The 10005-nt window shown below is 48.3% G+C and overlaps 1 protein-coding gene across 1 annotated transcript; it reads left to right on the top strand.

Moving 5' to 3' along the window:
- Positions 1-1601: 1601 nt before the first annotated feature.
- Positions 1602-4695, top strand: C7H8orf33 (chromosome 7 C8orf33 homolog). The gene is made up of 5 exons (XM_005342667.5): positions 1602-1986; positions 2074-2382; positions 2537-2621; positions 2899-3045; positions 3735-4695. The coding sequence occupies exons 1-5, from the start codon at positions 1981-1983 to the stop codon at positions 3872-3874; spliced, it is 687 nt and encodes a 228-aa protein (XP_005342724.1). The 5' UTR covers positions 1602-1980; the 3' UTR covers positions 3875-4695.
- Positions 4696-10005: the final 5310 nt, after the last annotated feature.

The following is a 10005-nucleotide window of genomic DNA, read 5'->3' as shown; positions in this document are numbered from 1 at the left end:
AAACAAGTCTGGATGGTGTCTGGCAAAATGCCAGAGGGAGTGGTTTGAGAAGTAACAAAAGTGAGCCATTAAGTGTAGAGATTCCTTATTGGTTGACTGATGTATCTAGTTTATGCTAATTAAGATAAGCTGTGCAAAATGTATAAATAGCTCTGTTGTCCTACAATAAACAGCTGTATCAATCTACACAAGTTATTCGTCACCCCCCACACACACACCCAGCAGCTCAGAAGGCTGAGGCAGGAGGATCATGAGTTCAAAGCCAGCCTCAGCAAAGGTGAGGCACTAAGTAACTCAGTGGCACCCTGTCTCTAACAAAAAACAAAGATTGGGCTGGGGATGTGGCTTAGTGGTTGAGTGCCCCTGAGTACAATACCTGGTATCCCCCCCCCCCAAAACAATAACAACTACCAACTCAGGAATCATTAACAAAAAAAAATGTGTGAGGGGGCTGGGGATATAGCTCAGTTAGTAGCTCAGTTTGCCTTACATGCACAAGGCCCTGGGTTCGAGCCCCAGCACCCCCCCCCATGTGTGAAAGACCTTTATAAAGTTATCATCACTATTTATTAAAGGACATTTAATTAATTAGCTAATTAAGTGCCGCAGTCTGGCTAGGCACAAAATAACCGAGCCACCACACAGCCTTGTAGGTTCAAACAGCAACCTTTATTCCGGAACTCTCACCGACACTCTACACACACTTCCCAGGAATACACTGGCTCCACCGGGCTCCATGCGCCAATTCTCTCAGAACCCGGTGAGACTCAACTGGGGACTCCAAAGTAGCCGGCCCGAGGCAACAGGATCCGCCCTAATATGGGAACCGCCCTATTCCTGGAGGATCCTCCCTAATCCCAGAGCAGGGTCACCTTTCAACCATTCCCTCTAGCAAAATGCCAGGCATCCACTAATGGCTCTCAACAATTAAGGACATTTAATTTTCCCCAGAATGCTCTACAGAACTAATACAACTCTAACAAAAATTTTAGAAAAAATTCTTTCACATAGGAGACACACAAGAACATTGCTAATAATGGCAAAGAATTGGAATAAGCTCACCAAAGCCCTTAAGTATTTGCTCTCCATTGTGAGGCCCCGCGGAGATGGTGGCCCAGTGTTAGGTTGTGGCATAGGGCTAGCCTCCTCCACTTACTCCCCAGCCTCCCTTAGGGCCACACCAAGCCCACCAGCAAGTGCTCTGGGCTCTTTCCTCTGTCCTGCGGCTGCTCTGTTTCTCCACCTCATCTGGCCCTTTCGTGTCCCAGGCACACACCTGAGTAAGGACACATCACCCACGATTCACAATGACTGTCCCATTCTTAGAATGAAAGCAAACTCCTGACTAGTGTACAGGGCCCCACAGGAGCTGGACCTTCCCTCCTTGTCCCCTGAGCTGACTATGCCACCTGCGACACCAACGCGCCCACGCCTTTGTCCTGCACTGCGCTTTTCTCCACCGAAGGTCTATTGACCCTCTGAAGCTACCCACGAGGTAGCTCTGTGCCAACTTTGTTTGCCTACTTTTTTTCCTCACCACTGAGAGGTGTGCTTTGTGAGGACATTCTCTGTAGTTTTTTTTTTTTTTAGTTGTTGACGGACCTTTGTTTTATTTATTTATATGTGGGGCTGAGAATCGAACCCAGGGCCTCACACATGCCAGGCAAGAGCTCTGCCACTGAGCCCCAGCCCCAGTCCCTCTTTAGTTTTATGCTGTGCCTGGGACACGAGCAAGACCCGCCAACACTGGTGCCGCAGGCTCCCGCTAGTCGCGCGGTTCCTTCCCGCAGCCCCTGGGCCGCACCTCCCCGCCTCTCCCGGGAACCCCTCCCCTCCCCGGGAGCCCGCCTCGCCCCGCCCCTCCCCAATTCTCCGCCCCACCTCCGGGCGCGCCGCGGAACTCTGCGTCCCAAGCGTGGTTCCGGGACGGAGTTGGACGTGGGACTCGGCCCGATGTAAATTTCGGCGGCCGCTCGGCGAATGGCGGTGAGCGGCGCGGAAGGGACGCCTGGGTGGCGGGGCCGGGGCGGTGGGCGGCGCCCCGTGACTCTCGGGCTGCCTCCCTTTCTCCAGGCTCTAGGACGTCCTGCTCGGAGGGTGCCAGCAGACCTGGAACCTGGTACCGCTCGCGCGTCCCGCAAACCCCAGCTCCCGGGCCGGGGCCCCGATGCCCCGGGTCCTTCCGCCGTCCGTCTCCACTGGGCACAACCCACGTGCGTTGACGCCGCCTCCGGAGCGCACCCCGTCCGCGATGAAGGTGTGACTGTCTCCAAGAAGCAAAAGAAGAAGAAAACCCAGAACAGGGTCTCTGTGGCGAATGGAGGCGAGAAGACCTCCGAGAAGCCTGCCGCAGAGGAGTCTCCCCGAAGCTCCGAGGCCCAGGCAAGGATGGGTTCTCCCGTGAACTTGGGAGCGAGTCTGCGAGTGGTGTGGTCGAAGATCTGGGGGCGAGGGTGGTGGTGGTTAAGGCCTGGTGGGAAATGGGGTGTGGCTTGGTGGGGGGTGTCCCAGTGCCTTTTGTAACAATTCTTCACAGGCGGAGCAGCTGGCCCGGGAACTGGCCTGGTGTGTGGAGCAGCTGGAGCTGGGCCTCAAGATGCAGAGACCTACCCCAAAACAGAGTGAGGGTCCTTCACATATAGTTGGGGGGATGTGATAGTGACAGTGGTTCTGCAAGGGGATGTAATTGTTTTTGCGATAGGACAGTAGGAGTTGAGCATACATAGTTACTAGTCGTTTGTGTGTTTTTAATATTTTTTTTTAGTTGTAGATGGGCACAATACCTTTATTTATTTTTACGTGGTGCTGGGGATAGAACTCGGTGCCTCAAATGTGCAAGGCAAGCTCTCTATCACTGAGCCACAACCCCACTCCCTTGCCCTTTGTTTTTATCTGCAGAAGAGCAGGCCATTGGTGCAATCCGAACTCTACGGAGTCAAAGAACTCCCCTGCCTCGGAAGAGGCAGCTGATGCACTCCTTGTTTGGGGACTACAGGGCCCAGATGGAGGCCGAGTGGCAAGAGTCCTTGCGGGCTCTCAGGGCTGGTGAGTATCTGGGAAGTGGTTAGTTCAGTATACTTAGTTCAAGGGGGTAGGGAGTAAGTATCTAGGGAGTGGAAAGGAGAACCCCAGAACATGCTGGGTGCAGTGGTACAAGCATATAATCTCAGCTGCCTGGGAGGCTGAGGCAGGAGGATTTCAACTTGGTGACACCCTGTTTCAAAATTTAAAAAAAAAATATTTAAAAAATGATTGGGATATGGCTTAGTAGTTGAGAGCCTCTGGATTTAATCCCCAGTACTTAAAAAAAAATTCTAGAACAGAAAGGCTGGTCCTGGATGGAGATGGGCTCAGGGAAGCCTGAACAGGGAGTCTGTACATCTTGTGGGGGTTGGGGGGAGGTGAAGTGGCTGGCTTCTCCTGGTTCTGTTCCTTTGGTGGGGAAAGGTGTCCTCACCTGCCTTTGCTTTGACTTTCTCTATCGGCCATGAAGCCAGATCCCATAGCATTGGGATGAGTAACCTTGGTTCAAACCCTGTTTCTACAACTTGATCTTGACATATTTGTCAGATTACTGAATCTGATTCTAAACATGGGGTGATGATAATATAATAATTTTGAGAAACTGATTAGTAAATTTTAATAACAGTTGGAATTGTGTGGGATTCATAACTGCATAGATAATGTGAGCTGTTACTCAGTTCTGACTCTTTGCTTCCTCCTTTCATTGACAGCTGCCCGTTCAGCCCAAGTGCAGCCTGTAGGTGAGGCCTTCAGAAAGAAGAGCCAAAGGTTTTGCAGACCTCGTCCAGCAGGGAAAACCAAGGCCACTCTGGACACTCCTGATGAAGAGTTTAGGTTCAATTTCTTTTAGCTTCTCCCCTATCTTGGCACAGTCCTCTTTTCCTCATGGTGCTGTCAAGGTTTGTCGTGACTGTAGAGCCTTTCTAGGAATTCTCTGTCAGCAAGTATGGGATTGGTTAGTTCTTGCCTGGTCCATGCATCTGAGTTTGTTGGGCAGGTGTGAGACTGTCAGATGAGCATAAGACTCCATTTTTAGATTTTCTAAATAAAATATCTCTTCTGCCAGAAGAGAGAGAGTTGCATTTAGGAGATCTTCTATGATAAGCTAAAGTGAGTGTTCAATGTATTATTATTGAACTTGCTGGGTGTGGTGGCATATGCCTGTAATCCCAGCTACTTGGGAGGCTGAGGCAATAGGCCAGCTTCTGCAACTTAAAAAGATCCTGCCTCGGGGCTGGGATTATGGCTCAGCGGTAGAGCCCTCGCCCAGCACGGGTGGGACCTGGGTTCGAACCTCAGCACCACATAAAAATAAAGGCATTGTGTTGTGCTCATCTACACCTAAAAAATAAATACTAAAGAAAAAAAAAGATTCTACCTCAAAAAAAAGGAAAAAAGAAAAGAAAAGGAATCGGGGCTGGGGTATAGCTCATTGGAAGACTGCCCCTGATTTAATCCCCAGTACCCAAAAAGAAAAAAGAACATTGAGTTGATTTGATTCAGTAGCCATTGGTGATAAGGATTTGTGGGGAAGCTACGTAATTGTACATTTGGCTCATTTTTGAAAAGATGTCCTACCAGTGGCCTCATCTAGTTTGTGCCACAGACCTATGCTTTATGTATTATGTCACATCACCCTAATAAATCTCCTTTTTTGATAAAATTGGACAATGAGTGAAAGTGTGCTGTGTATTAGAAGAGGTATGGATGAGATAGGGCCTGACACTGCTGGATCCAGGTTTTGACCCCCGTGCATGGTCCTTTGTCCATGTTGCTTCATTTCTGAGCAGAGAACCACCTGTGCATTTTCTTAGGAACCAAGGAGCTTCTTGCCCCAAATAGACCCAGATAGATACCTTATTTGAGTCTTAGCAGAATACCTGTCTAAATGTTGGCTATTCCAGGCATCAGCCTCAGTTTCTCTGCACTATTGAATTGGGATCTCTGGATGACCTAGGAGACCTGAGCTTGATCTTTGCTTATATTTCTGAACTTGCATCCCAGAGTAGGTAGCGTCTGAAACCCAGCTGTCTACTCAGTCTCTGCATGGGTGTTCCATGGGCAATTCAAACTCTGTAAGTTTGAAACACCATGTTACCCTGTCTTCTGCTTTTCAGTGGTATAAATACCTTGTCTAATTGATTAGGTCACAAAACCTGTGTCATTCTTGATTGTTCTCTTGACCATATGTTCAGTGCTTTCGTGGTTTATGTCATCTCTGTCTTTTAAAATCTGCATTTTATCACTGTAGTTCTGACCCTGACTGCTGTGTTAAACTCCTGATGTAAGTTTCCCTTACCCCCGTCTCATCACATTGCCTTCCCTGGAGTGACCGTTCATATATTCCAGATCATACTTCTAGTCAGTTACTTCGTTGTATCTGCAATACAGGTTCCAAGTAGGGATTACACAAGCCTGCTTTAGATGGCCTCTGATGTCTTTCTCCTGCTGTTCTAGCCTGTCTGCTCCTAAAGTAATCAGACTCAGTTGCTGTTCTTTTTGCCTGGGTTTTTTTTTTTTTTTTCATAGATCTTAGCATGATTGGCTTCTGTGAAAGCAAACATCAGATTTGTGTGGGAAAGTCACTATTCAACCTGTCACACCTCAGGCCAAAATGATAGATCCAGATAAAGCCAGAATGTTGTTGGGGGGGACCCCATACCCACCATGCAGATACAAAACATCCTAATGACTCTTTTATTTGAGATCTCAATAAGATGCCTCAATTTATCTGATGCAGAGGTTTTAGCACTCTGTCCTAACTATGGTTTCCAGGAAGTAGGAGCCTGATCCACCTAGCAGTTCAGACCTGATGTGGGCCTGCCACACAGCCCTGTCTTGCTTTGTGTTCATCCAGATGCCTCTTATTGCTTTCACTTCACCACCCTTCCACCAAACCCTATAATGCCCACTGTAGTGGAGTAAGATGTCCATGAGTCTCCTGTGCAGGCTTCCCTTATAATAAGGCAATAAACTGACCTTGTGGGCTTTGGATGAGGGACCGGGATAGCCCTGAGTTTTGGGTCATATTATTACTTGCTAACTCTCTTAACCTGTTCCTCACAGTCTGTTTGACCCTGACCTTCAGCTCCAATTTTAGGAGCTTGGAGAGCGTAGGGAAAGAAAGTACCAGGGCATATCTTTCCTTTTTTTCCTTTGTGCTATCTTTGTGGTTAAGATTTGGGTTAAGGGTTAGGTTTTGAATTGGGGGTTAGGGTTTGGGGAATGATTCTGAGGTATAAGTTAGGGTTAGGTTTAGGGTAAGAGCAAGGAGTTAGGAGTTTGGAGGGATGTGTAAGAGCTTGTTTGCCTGGAAATCCATGATGAGGCTAGGGGCTTTGACCTGGTGTCATTCAGGAGCCTCTGAGGAAGGATGTGTCTGACTTCAGTTTTTGTAGGTTCTTCTGGATGCTGGGTTGAGAAGATTTTCCAACACATTTGCCTCATTCCTGGATGTAGTTTAGCATTAATGTATTGGACAAAACTGCCATAGCAGGTTGCAGCCAACCATGAGGGTGCTGAGCTCTTGGGCTTCCAGAACATCTGGTCTTTCCTGAGAAGCACAGAACGATAGTGTTAGAGTCATACAGTGATAAGAACCTGTGTGCTGTTTTTATACACACACACACATATAAAATCTCCATATCCTCATTTAAGTTTATTTACTTCAGGTATTTTGTCATAGCAACTGAAAGCTGACACTGAGGAAACTGAGTGGTGTTTACTACTCATGTCCATTATCTCAGACTCAGAGATGACCTCACTAAAGGAGTGACCTAGAAAATGTGGAGGTTCACAGAACCCTGTTATTCTGAGTATGCTTTATGAACTTAGAGGTGAGAGGAACACAACAAGCAGCAGCAGCAGCATGGGGTTTATTGGTGGACTTTTGCAGGGGAGAGGAAAAGGGTTGGCCTAAAGGAAGTGGACCTTCCTCTGGCTGTCAAGTGACATCCCACTCTCACCTGTGCAAAGACACACCAAGATCTCCAGGATAAGGAGTGACTTTAGGAGGCTTATTGGAGCTGGGTGTGGTGGCACACTCCTGATCCCAGAGGCTCAGAGGCTAAGGCAGGAGGATTGTGAGTTCAAAGCCAGCCTCAGCAAAAAAGCGAGGCACTAAGCAATTCAGTGAGACCCTGTTTCTAAATAAAATACAAAATGGGGCTGGGATGTGGCTTGATGACCTAGTGCCCCTGAGTTCAATCCCTGGTAACCCCCCTCCCCCCAAAAAAAGAGGCTTGTTGGAGGTCAGTTTCTTACAAGCACATTGTGTAAGGAGGTGTTAGAGCCCCTCCGCTAGAAAGTAATCTGCCTCTCGTGTTTCTTGACTCAGCACATAATGTAGATTAAAACAGTCCATCATGCCAGGGAGAAAATATGGGGTTTCTAAGACCAATGGACTCACTCAGAATCCCAGAGCAACTTCTTATGCTAGTCTGGGGGACCATGATTAACATACACTCTGCACTCTTGTCTAAAATCAGTGGAGAGCTGGGTGCCGTGGTACGTGCCTATAGTCCCAGCAACCATGGCACATGCCTATGGTCCCAGCTGCTTGGGAGGCTGAGGCAGGAGGACTGCAAGTTTGAGGCTAACCTGGGAAATTCTGACCCTGTCTCAAGATGAAAATAGAAAAGGTGCTTGGAGTGTAGCTCAAAAGTAGAGCACCCTTGGTTAAATCCCCAGTATCCAAAAAAAAAAAAAAAAAAAAAATCAGGCTAGAGACGTAGCTCAGTGGTTAGAGCACCTCCCTCTATGTGCAAGACCCTGGGCTCAATTGTTAGCACCATCAGAAAAAAATCAATATGTACATAAAATCAGTGGCAAAGAGCAGGCAGCAGTTACTCAGTATCAGGGGTGGCATTTCTAGAACAGTCTTCACAGCTTCTGGCTTGAGCAGGCTCAGATTTGAGAAATTTGTGTGGTCAGTGCTCACAGGGACAACACCAGTGCAAGGGTTGATGTGTTGTGCCTGTCATGGCCATCAATGGCTGCCTGGCCCATGTGCTGAGTGTCACCATGAGCATCAGCTAGAAACACTCCACTGAACTTGACTTGTTGTTTGTTTTTTGGTAGAGCTCATTTGTGCTGACTATGATGGGTGCTCTTGGGCCCTGTTTTACAGGTTCGTGTGTGTGTGTGTGTGTGTGTGTGTGTGTGTGTGTGTGGTGTGGTGTGGTTCTGGGGATGGAACCCAGAACCTTGTGTGTTCTAGGAAGGACTGAAATAAACTAAGTGGAGGAGGGGCCAGGCAGATCAACACACTAAGGGAAAAGTCACGAGGAGGCCATCACTGAATTGAGAACTGCTATGACATTGTGCTTAACAGCCTGTGCCTCACCAGCTCCCTTAAGGTGCTGATATAGGATGGGCTGGGAGATACTCTCCCTGTCCTAAAGTGTGGAGCTGCAGACTCAGCTCCCAGCATGCCCTTCTGTGAAAACTGAGCAGTGCCCCTCTGCTACCCTCTGTTGAAATCCATAAATGAAGTAACTTGTCTATCCTGTAATTGAAAATAGGGTATTTCCCTAACTGCGGAGTGGGAAGGGTGATGACAAAAAGGGTACTCTAACAGGCAAACATACAGACAGAGCTGAAGGAATTGCTCTGGAGCCACATGATGGCTGGGGTGGGAAGACATTGCTGTGGCAGAAGGAGGTGCAGGTCAACCAGGTGCTGACACCTGACAGCCTGGACCCTGCAGCCAGCCTTATGTCCCACAAGCTTAAGTGCCAGTGTGGTCAGTGGGCAGTTGTCATTGTTCCTCAGATGCCAGCAGTAGCAGGGGTTCCTGGATGGAGAATGGCCCTGGTAGAGACCTGAACAAAATGCAACCTCCAGGTTTGTGTATTCCTGGCAAATTTGGAATGGATTTTATGCAAACTACTATTTATATGTGTAAAACAAGCCCAGGTCCTCAGTATGGGTGTGGCTGGCAGCACCTGCTTGTGGTCAGGGACTAGCCCCTCCTGCACCTATACTTGTACTGAGAGGAGCAGACTTGAGAACAGGGGAACAATTCTTGGAAGAGCTCTGGATTGGGAGATGGAAGTGGTGTCCATGCAGAACAGGCACATGGCAGACCTTCTCCAGAAGGTGCAGGAGATGAGTGAGAAAGACAGAGGAGGGTTGGGAACTATGAAAGGGACAGGCAGATCATGATTATGAGTGACCTGATGTATTTGTTCTCTCCATGACACATGCTCTCCTGGGCTCAGGAGAGAAGGCATATCTGAGGATATCTCCTAAGTAGGGCTCAGCCCTTAGGGCAGGAAGGGAGAGATGGGGATGCTGGATCTCTCTTTCCTTTGACTATTCTGAGGCTCAACAGTGGGTGGGTGCTGAGGGAGATGAGGCCTTGTTCTTCCACATATCCCACTGTCTGGCCTGGGTGGGGCCCAGCTCCTGGAGTCTTCAAGCCAGTTGCTTCTGGCCATTATTTCTGGTCTTGCTGTCTCCCAGAAGCCTATAAATCCTGAATGCTTTTACATGCATGCATGTAAATTCTGAATGCTTTCTATCCCCCACTCTCTGTTCTCCAGCACATGAAATCACATTTTAAGATCCAAAGAAAGACTGAAAGGTATGCAGCTGCAGCAGTGGTTCAAGGTGAATGAGGCATGGAGCTCGGATTTGTCAGCTGAATCTGCCATTAGGGGATTGGTTGTGTGCCGCAGTCTGGCTGGGCACAAGTCATGAGCCACTCAAGCAGGAACAAACTTTATTTCTGAACTCCACCAGCACACTCCCCGGGAACACACCACACAGCAACTGAAACTCCCACTGGGCACTCTCCTGGAACACCACCGGGCTGCGGCGCACTTTCTCGGAACTCGCGAGAATTCAACGGGAACTCCAAAGTAGTGGGTGCCCGAGGTGGACAGTAAAGGTCTAATATGCAATTGAATACACAGCCTGTTTCAATCCAGCATCATTCAGTCACAGCAATTATAGACAGCTTAACTTAATATCATCATC

This window comes from Ictidomys tridecemlineatus, chromosome 7 (genome assembly GCF_052094955.1).
Source record: "Ictidomys tridecemlineatus isolate mIctTri1 chromosome 7, mIctTri1.hap1, whole genome shotgun sequence".
NCBI lineage: Eukaryota > Metazoa > Chordata > Mammalia > Rodentia > Sciuridae > Ictidomys > Ictidomys tridecemlineatus.
This window is presented reverse-complemented; position numbering and strand designations above follow the sequence as displayed.

What these genes read in the sequence shown, in the direction of transcription:
- C7H8orf33 (XM_005342667.5), top strand. An exon ending in GAGACCTACCCCAAAACAGA is followed by an intron (nt 2,622 to 2,898) that starts GTGAGGGTCCTT and finishes TTTTATCTGCAG; the next exon opens with AAGAGCAGGCCATTGGTGCA. An exon ending in CTTGCGGGCTCTCAGGGCTG is followed by an intron (nt 3,046 to 3,734) that starts GTGAGTATCTGG and finishes TTTCATTGACAG; the next exon opens with CTGCCCGTTCAGCCCAAGTG.